This window comes from Lepisosteus oculatus, chromosome 6 (genome assembly GCF_040954835.1).
Source record: "Lepisosteus oculatus isolate fLepOcu1 chromosome 6, fLepOcu1.hap2, whole genome shotgun sequence".
NCBI lineage: Eukaryota > Metazoa > Chordata > Actinopteri > Semionotiformes > Lepisosteidae > Lepisosteus > Lepisosteus oculatus.
This window is the reverse complement of record NC_090701.1, coordinates 14,664,092-14,686,878: the sequence shown is the minus strand read 5'-3', so window position 1 is coordinate 14,686,878 and position 22,787 is coordinate 14,664,092. Positions and strand designations below refer to the sequence as shown.

At 33.9% G+C, this 22,787-nt stretch overlaps 1 protein-coding gene across 1 annotated transcript in view; it reads right to left on the bottom strand.

The window, feature by feature from the left end:
* Positions 1 to 22,787, bottom strand: part of cdh7a (cadherin 7a) — a 102,926-nt gene that overhangs the window by 37,383 nt on the left and 42,756 nt on the right. Inside the window, exons 3-4 of the mRNA XM_015354629.2 lie at positions 16,839 to 17,133; positions 7,797 to 7,916 (exon numbers count right to left, since the gene is read on the bottom strand). Of these exons, the coding sequence (XP_015210115.2) occupies positions 7,797 to 7,916; positions 16,839 to 17,133 (415 nt within the window). The remainder of the gene's footprint in view (positions 1 to 7,796; positions 7,917 to 16,838; positions 17,134 to 22,787) is intronic.

Here is a 22,787-nt window from a genome sequence, read left to right as displayed (position 1 = left end):
CACTTTAGATATCATAATAATACGATTTTATGATATATTGTAATGCATCTTTAAATAATTTATTAAATTAGGAAGCAACTTTAATTTGATTATGTCCCGTATTGTGCATCAGTTCAATCTGAAACACAGGCAGTATGCTTTATTCCACCCTGCAAAACGTTTTTTTTTTATTCAGCCCATAGCTGATTCTTGATTTGTATCCATTTAAACTCCTTTGATTGCTATGTATGCTGTCAGGCCCTTCTAAAATACTCAGTCAATACATTATTGAAGTAATTTATTTCAGATGGACCAGAGAAGGAACCTAATAAAAATGCTAAACATACTTGCTTGTAATCTCTCCAAAATGAACACAAACATGAACCTGTCATATCAACCAAATTAGCTGGTAGAAGTATTCTATTATTTTTCCTGCTTGGGGAAAATAAATGACAATAATTTCACACCTTTGGGGTTAACATGCAAGACAATTTTTGGCCAGGGTAATCTTGCTTTATTAGTTCATCAGAATCCATCCCATACACAGTCAAATAACAGCTTTCCCACGATACTGTCACTCCATTTCTGTATGTGAATTGCCTCTTGACACATTGCTGCACTAAAACTAAATGAATTAGAAAATGCAGTTCTCAATTGGAGCATTCTAAAGGGCATCAGTATGTAGTAATTTAGATGGAATTGTTATTACAGTGGTTAAGACTGGAAGCTTTGCATCTGTTGCTTGAGTAGCTTTACAATGCAAAGATGTGACCATTACAGTACCCCATTTGAACTTGGCCCCCAGTTTTGGTTGGCATGGCATCTATCCCTTTTATTCAGTCTTTTGAACTTTTTTCATCTAATTAATTAAATCTTTCTGTGAGGCAAAGATAAATGAGTAATTTCATGTCTCCCCTCTTAATAAATATCAGGTTTGTCCAATGGAAAGCATGTTTTTCTTAAATATCTATGTTAAATGTAATAAATTCTTTTAGATTTATCTAAATTTTTATTAGCACATGAAAGAGAGTGATAATTTTGTATATAGACATTTTACCTTACTGTATGACAACTGGTTTAATTTGTGTTTTTTGCATTAATGAATCAAAGCTCTAAAGTAGTTGCAGAAAGTGCTTAATTGGATAATTTGCATTATTTTTATTTTCAAGGTTTTCAGGATTTTAGAGCTCCAAAAAGAAATTCTTGCAGAACAGCGACAAGTTGTATTAGCAAGCTGTAAGTGACATATAGTCTTCCTAACCTGCTAACCTATTTTGGTAAATTAAATGTTATCTTACATAACATCTATAGAAGAGTCCTTATTTGGTCATTTATTGATGGCAGCCATTCAAAACATAGGCAGTTTTATGGGTTAATAAGTTAAAAAAAAGAATAATGCAATAAATCAGAAGGCAGAACATTGATCCATAACCCAAGCCTCTTAAGAGCTTAAAATAATGAGCACTAATGTCTTTTGTATTTTTCAACATGTTGAATATATATTAAATATGTGTAAGAACACAATATCATAAATAATATCTTAATTTATACCTTATATGCCACAGAAAAAAAATAGGTACAAGTAATAAATACTTAGCTGAATCTACGATTAAGCAATTGATTTTGATTAAACGTCAAGGCAGAATTTAATTAGAAGTACTAACAGGAAAGGTTAAGATAAAAGTGGTCTAAAGAGGAAAACCAAAATTGCTTTATATTATTGTTTTCCTTTGTCTCTTTCTTAGCTTAGAAGAGTTTTTTAATTACACCGCTTGCTGCTAAACAGTTGATTTTTATTGAAAAGCTGTCAAAAACATATTCAGTATGCCTATGTTGATTTTTTGTACTTATCTGTTTTGTGGTGCATGGATCAGTAATCCACTGCTAAACCTATTTTCCGGATGTGTGTCATCATAAGGAATCCCCAGAAAAGAATGAGAAGGGAGTGATACCATTCACAGAGACAAACACGGGAACATATAATTTATTTTCTCTTCTGTAGGCCTTGGAGCAAGTAATGAAATTCTATGTCTTATTCTGTGTTGTTTTGCTAAATGTATTAGCAGTGCTTCTACAGTGAAACATACAGTATACTAACAAACCAGACTGTATAACATACTGTTATTTAAAACAGTTGTTTGTACAATTCAGAGCATTGTTCAACAAGTTGCTTACAGGAAGGATGGGTTCACTTTCTATCCAGCCCTGGTCCAAGTGCTTTATCCAATATAGGGACGCAGGGGAGCTGGAGCCTATCTTGGCAAGCAATGGACATGTGGGTGATGCATCCCGGATGGCATGCCAGTACATTGCAAGGCACACACAGAAACAAATGCACTCACACTCACACGTGGGATAGTTCAGTATTGTACGAACTCGGAGTACCTGGAAGAAAGTCACATAAACCTGAGGAAACTTTACACATGTACTGTACTTTTCTAGCTATGACTGTATCAATAAAAAATATACTGCTACTCATAAAAAAAGAAACATAACTGTAATATGCTTATTATTCACTCATGTTCAGTTTCTTTTCTTACTAGAGTGATTCATATTTTCTGTGATTTACACTTATGTGCTATTGTATTGTTAGTAAATAGAGATTAATTATTACAAAGAAAATTGGATGTACTGCCACCAAACCCTAAAAGAAGAAAAAGTGATTATTTATGCAATAATACGCTTAATTATTTTTATATTTAAAACTAATGTATGTAAAATACTGAGCTTTGTGGTGAAATTCTGCATGATTTATTAATATGCATTTTGTTTTCTGGGGAATGGAAATGTTGGCAATGCTCTCAGCAACACTTCTTCCCATGTTTATGTGAGTTTTCAGGACTTTCCAAACACATGCTGGTTGAGTGAATTGGCGTTTCTATATTTTCCCTGTCTACTTGTATGCACATAACCTTTGTGTACCCATTCAGAGTGTGGTTCTGTCTTGTGCTCTATACTCCCAGGACAGGTTTCAGTTTGCTTCAAATCTTACTGGCCACCAGCGGCTTCTTTCATGGACAGATACATTAACTTTTTTTCCATATTAAATAGCACAAGCTGCTTTCATTGCAGGTGTTCCTACATGAAAATGTGCTAAATGATGTTCTCATTTACAGTAATTACTGTATCATGGATGTGTATGAAATGAATGTTAGAATGTAATATGAAAATAATCAAAAAGTTTGACTTTTAACAAAGAAGTGTCACATCATCTGCAACCTGCAGACTGCAAACTCTGTCTACTCTATTTTTTATTAGAAGCTGTCTAACCTGTCAAAATTTGAAGCCTTCATCAGGATTTGATGTTGGACATTTCCACGTCCCTAGACTGTATCTAGTTGCTCTTCTCTGAACTAATTCCAGCAATACCTTGAACAAACTTGAAAACTATATTAAAAATGATGTCTTGCTAGTGTATCATACAATTGTTAACACTATTTTTCTTGATTCAACTGTATATTCAACATGTTATTTACCTTTCTAATTGTATATTTGTATATTATAATTGTATATAAGAATGCATATAAAAGCATAAAAAGATGTAAATGATGTGCCAATGTAATCAAATTTTTTAAGTAGTACAGGTTGGTAGCTGAGTCAACACATATAGGCTGCAAAGAAACAAGTAAAGGTTTATTCCATGCTGAAAAGAGAAGAAAAGAAGCAAAGAAGGCTCCACAGCTGAAACTTTGTGTTTCTTTTCTTCTCTTTTTTCCATTTTGTATTGTATTGATAATAATAATAATAATAATAATAATAATAATAATAATAATAATAATAATAATAATAATAATAACATCACTTTATTAAACCTAATCTAGATACTGACTGCTGAGATATAGGGGTTTTAGATTCAGTTATCAAAGCATTTGTAACATTTACCTTGGTTTACCTTAATTAAGTCCTGAGTAAATGATTAAGTGTCCAGGAATCATCGGTCCAGCATAAAACAGACATACAAAAAGAAATGGGAAATATACAGAGGTGGACAGGAGACAGAAGGTGAGAGCTCCTTGTCCAGAGCATCTACAAAGACCAGATATGAGTTAAGTAGTGGAATCTTGTTAAGAGAGCCTGCTATTCTGTTGTTTTTAGGAAACTCAGATTTCATGTTTAAAGTCTGCCTTGGTTAAAAACAGCCTCTCTTGGTTATTGTATGTATTTTTAGGTTTAGGGAGATAGGTTTCCAATTAATTTTGTAGTTCAGTATCAATATTCATACAGCAAGACAGCTTTATCACTTTGATGGACTTTGAAGGTATTATATAAGAGTTTGAATACTTGGTAGCAATCTGGTGTTCTTCTGAGTGGTCAGGACGTAGGCCTCTTAACTTGTATAAAGTTCTAAAGTTCTTAATTATTTGTTAATCATCTTACTTTGCTTATAACTACGATCTCGATTTGTTTACTATACCAGAATACAAATTATTGCTATGAATAAGAAAATGTAGTGTACAAATACCTGTGGCACTACACTAATTACTCAAAAGGGAGCATTCACCTCTTATGTGTAATCTTTGATCTACAGTATTAACAAATTCTCAATCAAAACACTAAGATTTACCATGTAGTGTAGTGCCTAGTGCCTGTAACTTGAGTCTTAATCTTAATGACGAACTTTAGTTCACCTTTTAAAAAGCCACCATATTGTATGTTCTGTGTGTCCATTTCTTTTGTAGCCTGTTAAATGAACTTTGTGGACTATCCCCAAGGATTTTATTCCTATAAATGTGATTTTCTAGTATAGGTATTATCAATGTTGCCACTGCCTTACAGTACATGCAATAGACATCAGACTTATTGGTCTGTAATTAGTTGGTTATGTTTTGTCTCCAAATTTATGGATTGGCACCATTTAACAATTTCCTGTTCTTAGGTCCTACCCCAGCTTGAATGACTGTTGGAACTGCACATTGTGATTTGGATTTTGCCTTTAAAGTTTTGATGTATACTTCTGTGCACACTATGTTATGATTCCAGATGAAACGTTAAGCTTTTAACAAATTTTAAAACAAATTTTATAATACAAAGTTTCTCCATTATTTTTCTGTAACAATTGACATATCTAATCGCAGACATTATAGACTAATATATTAATGATACAGGACTGACTGCAATAAGGTATAGTAAAAATGTTGAGTCCCTACATGTGTTACTTGAGAAATGACATTTGAAGAAAGAAATTGAATTTTTTTTGTTTTTTATATTTCTTTGTGATGTGTGTACTCCCTAAGAAATCCAGTGTTTCAGACTTGATGCCCAAGAGGTTACCTTGAATTCAATCCCTGAACCAGGCCTGTACTGTATTGACATGGGGCTGGGGTTTAATATTAACAAGTGCCCTTAATTACAGTTGTTGCCATGAAAGTATAATATTACACATTTGAATCTGTAATGCACGTAAATTGTAGCATCTAAGAAATTAGCAATTTAGTTTACACTAGTTTCTCCAATCCCGAGTCAAATTTACTCTGGCTGGGCCAGGGTTTACCTGTTTGGGCCTGTTTGCATTCACCTTGCTCTACAAAATGAATGAAGTTAATCCCAAGGTTTAGACAAAATTCATGAATACTATTATTTTCCTCCCAAATCAAATACAGAAAGGGAAGTAATAGGTCATTGTACAGTAGTGATATCGGCATGGCTCTTTCTTATATTGCATTCAGTCTATCCCTGTAAAAGTGGCTCAAGTATCTGGCAACACAGTTTTCTCAAAACAAGACATATTTTTTTAGGTTACTTCAGAATGCATCTATGATGACATTTGGAAAGATACTGATGGCAGCTAGAAATATGAACAGAACATGTGGTGCACAGAAAAGATAATTGTTGCTTTTGTGTTGTGTCTGCTGTCATACACATTCCCAATCTGGGGTAAACTAAACCCTGTAGCATTCATATTTTGTTTTTCACCCCAGGTTGAGATTTTCCAACCCTGTAATCTTGAGAGGTTTGCCTCAGGGTGAAAATAGCAATCTAAAGAAGCTTTCAAGTGTGAAAGGGCCTTAAGACTTCTTTCTTGAAGTGCAAAAATGATACTACAATTTTGAAAGCAGCCAGCAAATATAGCAAACTGTCCCATTCTAATGATGATATGAACAGTGCAAAGAATGGTAAAATTGAATTTTATGGTAAAATGAAAGGAGAGAATAATTCAGCACCAAATTTTTAAAAAACCTATATTGCAAAAATGTATCTAAGTAGATTTATACAGATTTGTTGCCCTATTTCATACTGTTTTGTTGCACAATTCCTTGTTATATTTAGAAGTATATCTTTATGGCTCTGCTTTCAGAAAGAAGTGATTTTTTTTTTGGAGCAGTTAGCCACCATTGTGTATATTAAAGTAAACATACACAATGCAGACATTACAACAATAATAATGTTTCATAATCAACACCTCCCCTGAGCTTGTAAGCAGAAAGTTTCAAATCCCAGGTGGGGCACTGAGGTTGGAACTTTCTACAAAATAATTTATCCCAGCTGTACAAGTGTTCTCTTCGGATCATCATTTTAAATGTAAATTTGTTTTTTATTGACTTATTGGTATAAATAAAGGAATATTGTCAATGTCTAACATTTTTGCTTTCTGAATTATCAAAAGAGCTTAACGGTACTAAGAAGATAAGGTACAGAAGTTTATACAGTACATCTTGACTAGAATTGTGTTTGAAAAACTTCATGTAACACCTTCCTAATAAATAGGGATGTGTCAAAAAGGCTAAAGAAGTAATAAATATTTACATATATCATTACACACAAATGATATAACATAGGCCACATCTATACTGAACTGTGTATGACATTTACATATAGTGTATAATATTATTAAATGTGTACTTTGAATGGTGAAAGCTGAGGAAGTTCATATCTCCATGCAACTTACTGTATCCAGAGTTGTTGCTCTCTGCTAACCTTACAACCTTCCTTTTCTACACAACCACATTCAGGTCCCTTGTAGTTTTAGGACACACTGCTTGGTAAGGGTTTTTACCCAAACAGAAGTACAGAGATGGTTTAAAAACACACTCATGTCTTCATTGAACTTTTTGGAATAATAGGTTTGCCATACTGTGAGAGCAGATGGCGTATGGTGGTGTGAGAATATTGAAACCTTACTAGGAGATTATAGAGAAAGTATAGAATAATAAATACTCCTTTTGGCAGACCACATGTGACCACTCATAGCCAAAGCACTCACATTCCACTACTATTTGTTTCCAATGTTTCTTTTTGTGTGAATCTGCAAAGCGAATCAAATCTGCAAACCTACATTAGAGAGATGTTTAATGTAAGGCAAAATAACCATATTTGGTAAGACAGTTAAATTATAATAAATATACCGTTGTTTATCACTCTTTTGAATTCAATAACACTTACAATTATGAAGCATTTGAACAATCTCAAAGAAAATTGTATAAGTTAATGTCAGATGCAAGTTTTTGTCACACTCAGAAAAATGCAGAGCCGCCTTTGAATGTGGGGCTTTGCAAATTTAACGTCGTTCTGCTGTGATTGCTAAAGAAGTGCAGATATCAGCGCTCATTCAATCTAAATAACCTTCTGATGCATCATAGAGTTTCACTGTAATAGATAATCTAATTTTATTTTCTATTACACATGTTCTTCAATATATTTTATAGGTGTTTTATAAATTTTCATCATAGACTTATGCAGAATCCAGCACATAAAAGGCAAATGACAAAAGGAACAAAAAAACATATTTTGGTGTCCTGGAGGAATTCTGCATACCAGCTCCCTTAGCTCTAATGTTAATAAAGTCAAGATGAAGAGATGTTCAATGACCCATGGTTTACCTGTCTTTGATTCCACAGAGAAGTATGGCTGTCCCTGTAGAATGCTGTAGACAACTCTGGCACTATTTCCATATGTGGGATCATCAGCATCTGTGGCTGTCACTTGAATAACTGAAGTTCCTGTAATTACAAGATGCAAATTATAATTGGAATGACAAGGCCCCAAATATTCATACAGTTAAATCACAACCATGGACGCTGATATTTGTTTCTTGTCCTTAGGAAACAGGGTATTAGGCGTTCTCCTTATAATTATGAAAGAGGGTACATCACTGGAAAAATACTTTTACAGTTGCATTACATTTCAGATTTTGCCCTTATTATTTTCTTATTTTGTTTAATGTGTTAAAACTGTGATTTTTACGCATTTAACGTGCATTTTTGTGTTTCATTTATAAACTTTTTAAATAAATCATCAGTTCTTCAAGGTAAGATTTGAGTATTAAAAGATATTTTATGTATCACCATAATTAAGTACAATAAATACTTTTTGCTAGAAATAGAAATTATTATCCAACACACAATGAGTCACAGGCAGAGAATATAAAACTAATTATTTTAAGAGGAGGACACTGCATTAAGAAAATGTGGGTGCTTTCATTTTCCTAAATTCAGCACATGAACACAATTACACAAATATTTAGGTATAAGGATGAAGAAATCTGCTAAATTCTCGGATGTATAGAGCAAAAGCTATATTGCTGGCACATCATCCTCAAATACTGAAGGAAGGACCTCAAGTATTGTAATGCAGTTATGGGTGGTAAGTTGTGTTAAAAGGTTTGGCCAATTCACAGGAATTTCTGACGGGTCTGGTAGATAATATGGGATTTGAGGAGGTTCAATCAGTTTTTGAAAATGTTACAGTATGTGAAAATAAAATAAAGGAGCACATATAATTTAGATTTAAGATTTGTTCTCCTATAGTAAAGAAACTGCTGCAAACAGTAAAAAACAAATGTGTGGAATTCATTTTGTTTTGGTAACAAGACAGACAATGGTACAGCTGAAGCATCTAGAATACACAAGGTGTCAGGGGGTATACTGTGGTAGGCACTGTGGTGTCATGGACTGCAGTGTGTTATCATTTTTTAAATAATTTGATGCAGGACTGCACTACTCCGTAAAACTGCCTGGTGGCACAGTGAATCCTTAAGGTACCGTAGCTGTGTGTGGTTTTTCTGAAACATTATTAAATGTTTATTAACCCATTAGTGTTTTCTTGTGCTAATCATACTGTATGCATACTAGCGCTATTTCATTGAATGCAATAATACAAAATATTAAATATTAAAATATGTTTTAATTGTGTATAGTTATTAGATTGTGTATAGTTATTGTGAATAGTTGTGTATAGTTATTAGACAATAAACAATTTTATTTTAGAATTTAATTATAAAATATTCAAACTTGCTTGAAAAACATATTGTATTTAAAAGCAAATACATGTTAATGTTAATGTGTGCAAAGAGGCCAGATTCAAAGTTTTGAGGAGTAGTGATTTGGACAGCTTTGTCATGTACTCTAAGTGGCATTGTAACTGATACAAGTCTGCAGTATATTTAGACCATTTTACAGTATTTAAATTGATAATATTGCAATTTGCCACTATACTGTTTAGATATGCACCATTTGAAACATTTTGATATCATTTTAATGATACTGAAAATACATTATAAGGCCTGGGGAGGTCAGCATGATTGAAAGCAGATTGTAAAATGTGAGACATTCCAATACAAATGCAATATTAAAGATATTCTCCTCAAAATTGTTAACACATACAAATATTACTGAAGTCTATATTTGTGATACACTAGTCTCTTTAGTTGCTTCTTAATGCTAGTTGTTGTTATTGTCTTCTAAAAAAACAGAAAATATGATTTTCTAAGGTATTCTCAGGGCACAGGACAGGAGTATTGCAGCAGGTAGTGGAGAACAAACAGCCAGTTTTAACAAAGGTGCTAGGATCCATCCAGGATCCACCTGGATGATTTGACGGCAGCCATAGTGTGCCAGTACACTGACCACATATCAGCTTACGGTGGGGAGGAGAACAGAGTGATGAAGCCAATTCATAGATGGGGAATATTACGTGGCCAATCATTGGTAAAAGCCAATGGGAAATTTGGCCAGGATGCCATGGTGACACCCCTACTCTTTTTGAGAAACAACCTGGGATTTTTAATGACCACAGTTTGTCAGGACCTTGGTTTTACGTCTCATCTGAAGGACGGCGCTTTTTTCCAGTACAGTGTCCCCAACACTAAACTGGGGCATTAGGACCCACACAGATCAAAGAGTGAGCACCCCCTGCTGGCCCAACTAACACCTGACCAGAAGCAACCTTAGCTTTCCCAGGAGGTCTCCGATCCAGGTACTGACCTGGCTTACACCTGCTTAGCTTTAGTGGGTTGCCAGTTATGAGTTGCAGGGTGACCTTCTGTAGAACATCAGTTTTTTGTCATTATACATAACTGTTGTCAGCTGCAAATCAGTGCATCTGACAATAACACTGGAAGAAAAGCACATTAACAAAATATACTTCTTAAAAAAATAAATGATATAATTGTGCTGTCACAAAAACTGTGAAACAAAACCGGGTACGTTCTCCTGTCTTCCGAACTAGTTTATGTAACCCCCCTTCCCTTCCTGTTTTCCTTGCTGAAGAACCATTTACTACATGTTCTTGTATATGATGTTTTATGACTGTTGTTTCCTGAAAAGCAATTCCAAAATATTCTGAAAGTGCTACCATAAAATACTGTGTTTTGATGTGCAAAATCAAAACTGTAACTTTACAGGAGGTGAACATTATGGCTTTTGAAATATTCTTTCCTCAATTCTATTCTAAGAGATTTTACCATGCCTCGTTATTGATCTTAGTATACAGTACTATTCATCTTTTAAATCCAGTAAAGTAATCCATCTTATTTATATTAGTCTATTCAATACATGGAGGTACCTAAGCTGTTCCGATTATTTGAAGCCAAGTGAAACTACCTACTAAAATTATACCTAATAAGATACCTAATAAATTGTTTTCTACATTAAAATAGCTGAATCTCAGATGCATATCACATGTTAAATATGTTAATTATTTCTGTTTAAGATGGGCTTTTGACACAACCTTTATAAGAGATACCATTTACAGCATTCAGTTGTTTCTTGTCTTCGCATAGGTGATGAGCACATTTCATAAAATCAGACAATGCATTAGTTTGGAGTTACTGAAGCATATACATTGAATAAACACTGATTTACAGTATATCCAATATGTCACACAGATCAATGGTTACTATTTCCTAAGCAAATGACCCTTCAGAACATCTGCATCAAGTACTTCACATGATATAATTCTTAATGTGTGCAATGTCCTTCAACTTCAGCGAAGCCAGTATTTCATCAGAGCATGCCCATTTCTTATATTATGGAATTGCAGACTGGGTGATCTTGTCAAAAACAAAACCCTCACAGTGAAATGTCCTCCACAGTTGTTCATTATTCTTTTTTGGATGATGTAACCTTGATTTGTATTCACTGTCCTAAACATAAAGGTAAGGTCACTCAGTGCCATTCCAGTTATTCATTACAGTGGATGTATTTCAGGCCTCGGGTCAATTCTAATTGCAGCTGGACTGTTATCGGAAGTTACAATTACTTTGCTATTTCATTCAACTGTTATTAAAATTAAAATATGGTGCAAGTCATTGCAGTTGCAAATACAGATATATTGCCATATAGGCCAGTTTTATAGAATAATCAGGATATTGTTGTATGGAAAGTTGTCCACTGTCATCCATGCTCTGTACCTTTTTCAAAGTTGCCAGCAGTCTCATTGTGGTATGCCTAACTATTTACTGTATTCTTGCACAGCTTCTCACTTTGGAGTTACAGACTGATCTAGGCAGTCTGAGTGTTACAACACACTTTCTACCTAATGGCTCACTTCACCCATAACACTGTTCAATTTGTGAATTGAACTTTTGATTAAATATATGCACTTTAAAATAATGTGTATACTATACAACATTTTGTATTTTAGCGAACCGAGACATCATTGGAAGGGAGTGAATACTTCTGAAAGTTAAATCTACATGACAATGGCCATTGTAATCCTCTATTTTATGTTCCTCCTGAGCTTTTTAACATCCTTATAGGTCTATTGGCTTGTTTGATAGATTTACCGATGGAAGGACAACTATGAAACAGTCACTAATTAATGCAGAAATTAACCCTTTAAATAATTTATTTCATTCATACTTTTATAGGAAGGGCATATAGGCTGTATTGAAAAGATATTATGCTTTCATTATAAAAGTAATAAAGTTGTATGTTGTATATTCATTACTGAGTGTTAACTTGGATTTAACCAAGTGAAGTGAAATAAATTAGTCTGAAATAAAAAAATATCAGTTTGAAAGCAATATCATTTCTAACATTTGTAGCATTAATGACCTTAGACGATGAGGGTTGAACAAATGACGACAAAGCTTTTAATAGTTTAGTTAATTTAATTTACAGTATGCACCCTGAAACTATTTCAGGATTTAAAATCTTCAGATTGTTTTTTTTTATTTAAACTAATGCTCTTTGTTTTCATATTATTCCAAAATATAATTCTTCCCATGTACTTAATCTGCCCCTAATGCTTAAAATTCATAGCCATGATTTAAAGGTCAATGGATATTGATGTAGCTAAAATACACATAATTTCTATAAAATGAAGCTTCATTTACTTGTGCTTATCACTGATTAAATATATTTTACTTGTTTTACACAGACTTAGATTTAAATTCATTATTGTCATTTGGCACAGCGCATTCTGTGTAATGACTAATCCACACAAATATTTCTTTCTTATGAACAGAAAACAGAAAACTTTACATGTAGGTGTTATTTAGTTAATTACCCAACTCTGGTTACATTTTATTTTTTTGATTTTACATATTTTCTTGTAATGTGCTACTGTAAATACTCCTTCTTTTAAACAAATGTGGCAATACACAGCAGGCATTGTGCAGACATAATTACTTTTCATTACATTATTTACAACTGCTAGTGCCAGAAATATCACATAGATTGTGACTGAAATGTAATGATTTAAGCAATCATCATTTGTTTTTTTGTTAGACTTTGCTAAATAACTGCTTCGGATGAGTATGTTACATTTATTGTAACATCTTAGAAACTACTCACTTGGTCATTTGTGTGATGCCAGAAAAGGGGATATATAGTATTGAGTAAGGGGAACTGTCAAAAAAGACATGATGTATGATTGAACGGTAGTATAAAAATATGCTCTCAGTGAGGTGCAATCATATAGTTCTGTGCAACAACTTGGTGGGATTGTCATGTGTGACAGATTGGTGGAATTATTTCTGCAACCCACACCTTTGTTATCTGTTGAGGCACATGTCTATCCTTTCAAGATTTATTTTTGATACTGTGACTAACATATGAATTATACTATTTTCAGCCACAGCCCACGTATTTGCAAATTCAGTTTGACTTATTTTGATGTTTTAAAAAACTGATTCTGTAAAGTAACCACTACAAACAACAACTACAAAAGTATAAAGAAATTCATGAATGGGGTTGCCAATGAGGACAGAAAGTCATCACCCTGGAAAAAGGATCTACAGTTACTGTAATTACATCAGTTACATTTATATTCATTAATAAGTCATGATTAAGTCATTAATATGTAATTACATTTGTATTCACATATCTTGTAACTGTAAATAATGGTAGGTCCTCCAAAAGTGTCAATATTTTACCCATTAAGTCCCAGAAGCCAATGGTTCATTGTACAAATAGAAAGAGCTATATAATAATCAGAGTCTATGAACTTTGCAAAAGTATTTTCCATGAGACATTCAGAAGTTGGTTTGAAAGGGTTTTAAAATCATGCTTCAAAGTTGGCATGTAGTAACCCACTAACAATTTTGTCACCTGCCTCTTGTTAGAAAATACATAATGCCATAAGGTTTTGAGATAAATAAAACATGTTTTGAATAATTAATTTGTCTGAAAAGATTTCCATCTGATCAATGCACATATGCTTAAAGTAATTTTGCCCATCAACATGTTTCAGTGCATTACTTAACCATTTGAACAAGAAACTTTGTTTCTTATTTAAATGATAGAAATATAGTAGGTGTTAATTACTGTAAACGTTTTGTAGTTTTCACTCTGTAATTTATAAATACTTGCATTCCCAATCCCCTTTTCAGTATGTTTTTCTCTTTTGAAATCAAATCACATAATTCTTCTTCCAAATTAACAATATTTCTTCTGATTTACATGAACTCTCTGAAGTACATTTTGAATGTGTTAATTACTATAATACTGTAACGCAACGGGGGCTCAGGCGGGCGCCCTTGCCGCATCTGGTCGGCCCCATCCCGACTGGAGGCTCGAACCCGGGACTTCCGCGTCTCTCTGCAGCGACCTGGCCCCCTGAGCTAAAGAGAGATCTCTCCACAGCCCAGTAGCTGTAGTCCTGCTATCACAGGGAAGGGCGGTGACGTCACCTGCTCTGGTACGCCGGCTCTTACACACAGTTCTTGTCGGCCGTAAGCGTTACAATATTGTCTCATGATATTCAGCTTTAATTAACCATAAATTTTAACTTGTAAAAAATATTAATCCTAAAGTTTTAATTCTCATAAAACTCTTCTACACTGCTGGGTCTTGTTTCAAATGGACTGGTCTTCGGGATCTTTCATTTCGGGATGTTTTTCATACATCGCCCTACTATCATTAATTTCTGAGTTATCTATCCAGAGTATTTACAATTCTGAAAGATGACCTAGCAATGTTGTTGAAGCTGATTCCCTGAAATTCTTCAATGAAGAGCTGGAAAGAATCTCACAGGTAGAAGAGTGCTTGTGTTAATATCACATTTTGTACATATCCAATTTATTGCTACAGTGTAAATCTTCACAAGAAAATTGATGGTGTTATAACTTGAATTTTACTCTACCTAAAGTTTTAGTCCCTTTATGTATACATTTTAAAAATATCACTAAATACTAAATGCAAAGTTCACACACTGAGTTAACATTATAACTTTTGTGTATTTATGCATAGTACATTTTGCAGAGAATTATATATACTTTTAAAATGAAAGCCTATCCTTCAAACAGAATTTGCTTTAGACCTGAAACACACAGTGCCTATAAAAAGTATTCACCCCCCTTGTAATTTTTCACATTATATTGTTTAAATAAAACCATGATTAATAGAACTAATTGAACCATGATGTATTTTACTGATAATTTTTGCTACTCATCAACACAAAGAACTCTATAATGTCAAAGTGAAGAAAAAAATTGAAAGAAAGTTTGCTGAATTAATTAAAAATAAAAAAACAGAAAATAATTGAATACATGAGTATTTACACCACCCCACCCCAGAGTTAATACTTGCTAGGACCACCTTTGGCAGCAATTACAGCTGTGAATCTCTTTGGGTATGCCTCTATCAGCGTTGCACATCTTGACACTAGAAGTTTTGCCCATACCTTCTTGGTAAATTGGCTCTGGCTCCATCAAGTTGGATGGGGACCGTTTGTGAACAGCAATTGTTAAGTCATTCCACGGATGCGAATTTGGATTGAGATCTGAGCTTTAACTGGGACACTCCAGGATGTTAATCTTTCTGGTTTTAAGCCACTCCAGTGTGGCTTTGCTGTATGTTTTGGATCAATGTCCTGTTGGAAGATGAATCATCTTCCAAATCCCAGTCCTCTTGCAGCACGTCTTCCTCCAGGATCTTTCTGTACTCAGCTCCATCCAATTTTCTTTCTATCTTTGAGTTTTCCAGTCCCTGCTGCAGAGAAGCATCCCAAAAGCATGATGCTGCCACCACCATGCTTTACTGTAGGGATGGTGCTCTCAGTGTGATGTGCTGTGTTAGTGTAGCTTTGCGCCAAACATAATATTCAATTTTGGTCTCATCAGACCATAGTATCTTCTTCCAAATTGTTGAGTCTCTCACATGCCTTTGGGCAAATTCCAGCCGAGATGTGATATGTTTTTTTTTTCAACAGAGGCTTTCTTTTTGCCACCCTTCCGTACAAGCCAGATTTATGAAGTGTGCATGCTATTGTTGTCTGATGCACAGTTTCTCCCATCTCTGTCATGGAGGACTGTAACTCCTTTAGAGTTTCCATAGGCCTCTTGGTGGCCTCCCTTACTACAATTCTTCATGCTCAGACACTCAGTTTAGGAGGACGGCCAGTTCTGTCAGATTCACAGTTGTTCCATATTTTCTCACCTATTTAATTAAGGACAATAAAATGTGGAACAGTCCAAGGAGAGTGAATATTTTTTATAGGCACTGCATTTTTCTGTTTTAAATAAATCTCTATGTTCTGCTTCATATGTTAAATCAGATTTAAATCCAAGATTTAAACTTCCGGTACTGATGCTATTTTCTGTTTTTTGTTGTTTTTCCCTCTTCTAACACTACTGTTTTTATCCTAGTTATTTCAGAGTGTTTTTTATAACATTGTCAGATTATCTTAGCTGTGCTCTCCCTCAGAGAAGGTATTTCTTTTTCCAATAATTATGTATGGTACAAAACTTATTTTCTGTCTGTTTTTGTTAAATTGGTTGACTCTATTCTTCAGTATTGGATAACTTAAAGCTGGATAGGTCTTTATAATTTTCCATGTTAATTCCAGTATTATGATAACTGATAATTGTTACACCTTTAAAACACAGATCTTAATAACAATTACTAAGAAACTGTGTGCTTATGATCTCAAACAAAGTTAAAATAGTTGACAGCTAAATTAATCCAAGTTCATGAGTTATGACAATAGGCTTAAATATTGTACATAAACCGGTTTTGAAATCTGAAAAATAATATTATCTATGTCTATTCTGTTATAGGTGTACCACAAGCAGTATAACCACAAACCCCTAGACAGAAGAAATATATTTACAAAAGGAAAAGGAAGGGTATTTGAAAAGAGATGACAAAACACATACTGTATGTAACTATGGTTTTTACCTTCAAAGAATTGTAACTTACCCACTGGAGACATTTCTGGAACTCCAGCCATATAGGGTCCATCCAGGAACTTTGGCTCATTGTCATTGATGTCCTGAATTTTAATGATGAATTCTGACTCAGGTTCCACTGGCTTGTTTGTGAGACTGTCCACAGCCTGAGCTCTCAGGGTGTAATAGGCCTGTTCTTCTCTATCCAGCCGCTTAGTTGCATGAATATCTCCTGTTTTTTCATCAATAATGAAAATGGAGGTTGCTCCCTCGCCTGACAGGACATATTTGACGTTACCATCTCCTTTGTCAACATCAGAGTGGAGCTGTTGAAAAATGGATATGAGACAAGGTTAACACAGAGAAATGCTAGCCCCATCAAAAGTAGGTAGGGATAATTTATTTTGTCAGGTGCTGTAGCATGCAATTTGACTCTTCGGATAACACAGAAGGCAGAGGAGGCAAAGGAATTTGAAGCTTTTTTTGAAAAAGAAATGCATGAAATGAGTCACATCAAGCAGAGTTTCCCTTGTAAAATATAATTGGTATTGAAGACGTTTAACTTTTGAAGTGGAAGTTCAAGACATTGTTTAAAAGTTTGAATGTCTATAAAGTAACTTTTATTGGGAAAATAGCACCTCATTTTGCACAACAAATTCAGTTTGACTGTTATTGCTTTAATTATGCTAGGCCTGTAGTGTTAAGAAACATGAAAAGATTACAAGATGTACTGTACAAGGAGAGGGCATTTGTTTGCTAGTAGTCTATTTCAGCTGTTTCTAGGAAAAGCAGGGTGGTGGAACATATATTGTGAAAACCCAAATGGTCTTCTGTTTTTTGGCTAACACTTTTATGACATTATGAATTGATGTCACTGATCTAAACTCCCACCCATGTTTTTAGCCACAGAGGATTTGAATTTTCCTATTAAACCTGCAGGGATGTGGGTCTATGGGATTATGAGTAATCATCACTAGGCATGACCTACCTTTAATTTTGCATGTTAGAATGCACCTGTGCGCTGGTCACACTTAATATCAAGGTATTGCTTATCAGTGTTTTATAGATACTTAATAGATTGCTAATAAAAAGTTAAAAAGAATTCTAAAGCACTGCAGTTAAGGTATCCAAAATAATATAATAGTAATAATAAATTAGTGAATTCTCAATACCAGAAAGTACAATATAAGAACATTTCCCTGATTAGAAGTATAACATGTTGCCTGTCCTCTGTATTTCTACAATACATGGCACTTACATAATTAGAACTTTGTAATGATATACCACATGCTCTTTACTATATGCTTTATCAAAATCAATCATAGCATGTGTTTGTTCAGCAAATATCTCTATATATACTTACTTTTACTTCAGTTTGAATTTTAAGGTATAAGGAAACAATAGACGTAACAGACAAACAAAAAACAAAACATGAGTATTATTAGGGCATTTTTAAAAGACTGGGATCATTGATGGGTATGTACACAGTTCTTTTTTAAATTTAAACTCGTGTTACAATGAGAATATTTATGAAATATTATTTAGAGCAAAAATATATGAGTTTTTGATTTATTTATATAAATATTTATGAATCAAATTAAAGGGAATTGCAAAAGAATAAACCTTTTATACAATGTAACTGCATAATACGACCCTAGTAAGGCATCACAGCTGTACTGTGCATATTCTACTGTGTCATCCAACATTATGAGAGCACTGTAGTTTATTCAATGTGGTCAAATACATACTAAAAGAACATTTATATTGGTTGCACTTACTTTTCTTCCCCACTCCTCTGTTGAGCTCACTCCATAACATTTGAATGGAATTAAGATTAAATCAGTGCATCAACTGTGGCCTACATGCAAATTTAGATGACCCATTTCTTCCTGAAACACTATTCAAATAAATGTGGTCTGCAAAGCATCTTGCAGTATTCCTCCCAGATTATCTTTCCTTGTGAAGTGGCTTAATGGATACATGGCTATCATATTTTAAATCCTTTCTTCAAACTGTGTTAACTGACATACTATGCATTCATTCTGTTCAGGCCTCCCAGTCAGTCAGTTTCTCGCTTCTGCTATTCCTATGTTTCTTACCCTAGTTATCTCAGAGAGGAAAGTGCGTCCTCCTTTACAAAATAGTACATGTTTCAGGGGTATAAATGTGGAACAATCCCATTAAAATGCATCTGCTGATATACATTTTGAACTATAGTTTTCTCTTCTTAGTAGTATTTTAGTAAATTTCCTAGAAGCCCCATAGTTTTGACTGCCAGCATTCATGAGGCAGTCAGGGCAGAAGGACACACACACAGACAGGCACACACTCATACCAAGGCCGATTTTCCCAGAAGGCAATTAACCCACCAGTATGTCTTTGGACTATGGAAGGCGACAGAAGCACCTGGAGGAAAGCCACACGAACACGGGAAAACATAAAAACTCCACACAGATAGTACCTCAGGTCCGGAATTGAAACCCTCAGCACTTTAGCAATGCTAAACACTGTGCCACTATGCCAACCCGTAAACTTCATACAATTGTAAGTAATCTGTCGATTGCCTTTCCCCTTTGTTTCTTACGTATGTTGTCCTATCCAATCTACTGACAACTGATGTTTCTCTGGTTTGAGTGTAACTACAGTGTATCCATAATGCTCAAAGTTCAAACATAATCTGGATTGGCTTTAACTCTCAGTAGAGAAAATGTTTTTGTTTCAGTTTTGTGAAATGAAAACAGTAATTGTGCAAACAAGACACTGAATTATAGGGAGATGTTTTGTAGTATTATGGAGTTTTGTAAAAAGAACATTAAAAAATTAGAATTCTACGTAATGTAAGAAGATCTTCACTTTTTCTTTGTTTTCACAACAGCTTCACATTCCATGTCTACTCATTTGTACCATTTCTGTCATGTGAAATGAAGAAACAAGGCACAAAACTTAAAAATTGCATTTTTCTTTTTAAAAAACTAGAAATAAGAAAATGTAATTTCTGTTAAATGTGTACAGTATATAGTATTGTTTGTACCATCATGTTTCATGCATATGCTAATTATAATATCAATAATCTATATTTTATTGTGCTAAAATCCCATGCTAACGTTACCTGAAAAGTAAAGATAATGCATTCTTGAGTATGTTGAAAGAGATTGCTGCATTTCCATTCTTGAGAGGGAGCATTGTGCACTTTCTCATATCTTTCCAGCTGGCATGCTCCTTTTAGTATTAGTCTCAAGTGGTTTCAAAACTAAAACAAGGCTGAAGGGCTTTTAAAATATCTCTGATGAAAGTCATCAAACTCACATTTCAGCACTAAAGAAGAGAATACTTCCCTTCATTCAAAATACTTTGTACACAGTGTTGATCAAAGTTGAAACAAAATTCTACACCCACAAGCACCCTACAGGCTAGATTAGTCACCTATAGCAAAAAAGCTCCTTATAAGAATTCTATAAGATGTTCTTTAATCTTTATTTTTTATTATTGATGGCACTTAACAGTTTCTGAGATGTGCATTGTAGTCCAAAACTGCACAATTAAATTACAACAGATGTGTGTTAAATCAAGAAAGGATACGTTGTGAGTGATAATTTGTTGTTTAAGGGGCAATAGGATATACTGTATCTATTATCCTCCTATATATGTTATATGTATATGTTACAACAGTGAGGGGCACTCAAAGCATTGTAAACACTACCAAATGTTGCATTAGGGTGGGAGAATACAGTATATATTGTTGCTTCAACTTGCTTTAAAGAGGTAAAAGAAGAAATGATCGCAAGGTTGACTTTGATTTTGTTACAAAAACTATAAATAAAGTATGGGAGGCAATATTAACAAGAGGGTTAGCTTGTGGGAAAGAGATTGTACAGAAAGGAACAGCAATGACAGCCTGTAGTTTATGAGAATGAAAAAATATGTAATTTCAATATTGTCTTTTAAACATCCCAGTAAAGATTATTCTGCTCCATATGTAGAGGAGCTTCTTCTTGTCCTGTTTTTAATTGGTGGAGATCAAGGAATGAAAAATACAGTATACATGCCACTTCTACAATATTCCCTTCAATATGTATAGATTGTTTGGTATTTGTTGCTTTTGTTTTTATTCTTTTCTGTAGTTTTTAGAGCATCTAAGAGGTTCCAGATGGATAGCATTGGTGACTGCAGATCTCTGTTTCCCCAAAGAGCAAGCACAGCATGGTGCCTGAAATGAGTTTTTCCCTCCTGTTAGTCTGCCTCAATTACTATGCCCTGAAGCAGCCACTTAGGTGGTGAGAGGTTTCAGTCTTTATGTCCATCAATCCATGTCCTCTCATCTTTAAATGGGTACCTGACTGTGCCAAATTATGTGTTTCTTTTGTGTCAAAGACTTCTTTGTCAACCAGGGCTAAGATTAAATCACTATATTATTTTAGTTTTGATGGATTTCACTTAAGCCTTTGGAAATTAAAAAATAGAGCCAAATATTCCACCTTGGAACCAAAATTGTCATTCTGAACAAATAACTATGCAGCATTTATACGGAGACAGAACGCAGTCAAGAGTTGATGACACAAACTGTGCTTTAGAATGCCTTTTTTTCCCTAATACTACATAATATGAGCTATGCTACATTACCTCTGGTAATGTTATACCAAAATATTGGTGAAGGATGATGTGGGGTATTTAATTTATACTTTTAGTATACATTTCTTTTTCATCATTCATATTATTCAATAATCACTTTAATGATACACAGTATGGTTGTGAATAGAGAATGTATGCAGTATATGTGTTATTTTTCAATATTAACTTATACAATAACACACTTTTGTACTCAGTGTTAAAGTGATATATGTTTTACATGTCAGGTACTTAATATATTTTAATATTAAGTGGTTGAACCCTGAAACAAATAATGGAGAAACGTGAACTTGATTCCAATGTAATATCAATGTTTGTGTTTATGATACAGTGATACAGTCATTCTACAGCTAATTGTTATAACATAGTGCTTCATAGTTTCCCATTTCACACCAATTTCCAATGTACAATGTCTAGCACAATCTATGAGTGCCAGTTTTACAGTGTGTCTTTTGATAAGCTTAGTTTAAAAGAGGTTCAAAAATGTCATGATGCAGAAAGGCATAATAACATCAGCAGAAGATTACTGTGTAAAATTAATTGTTTATATTTTTAAAAAAACAAAATATATGAGGACAACACACTGCATTGTTCAAAAGTTTGAAAATAGCAGCACTACAGAGGTTGGGCATAAGAACAATATTTTTCATTAGTCTTCATCTGATCTCTACATTCACTTGCATCTTTGTATACAGTAAGTAAAGGGGTATCTTCTGTTTTATAATATATATAATATATAGACATTGATATCAGAGTGTTGACAGCCCACTTTGTTGCCTGATAAATGATATATGTACACTGTTTTCCTGATAAATCAGTTTTCCGTAGTAACAAATTAAAAGTTGTGGTCTCTGAAGACATACATTATTAATATGTTCTTATTAGCATCTGTAGCATCTTTGTAGTACTCAAAATGCAATCAGTTCAGATATATATCCTGAGATATATAAGCAAACACATTTGGATACCAAGTTGTTCAGGTATGCAAAGATATTAAGAGTGAAAAATAAGCATTAGAAGTGTCAACAGTTTTTTGTATATTTTATTCGCAAATATTTACATCAGAAAAAAAAGAAGTGACTATATTCTTCTAGATTCTACAGTATATTTTACTTTTCCACTTGCCCTTTTTCCTGATTAAATATGGAAAAACTGATGTATCACCGTGAACATCTGTATCTCTATCCCTGTATATATTTTAATATATATGAACAATGTGTTAGTTATGTGATCAGGAATGCAAAGATATTAGTACATCTAGGGATTTAATTGAAGGAGAATGCATGATGTCATATCCCCTCAGTGCTCTGTGTTTCTAAAATGGCATACTTTTTGAAAATAAAGATCTGAATTT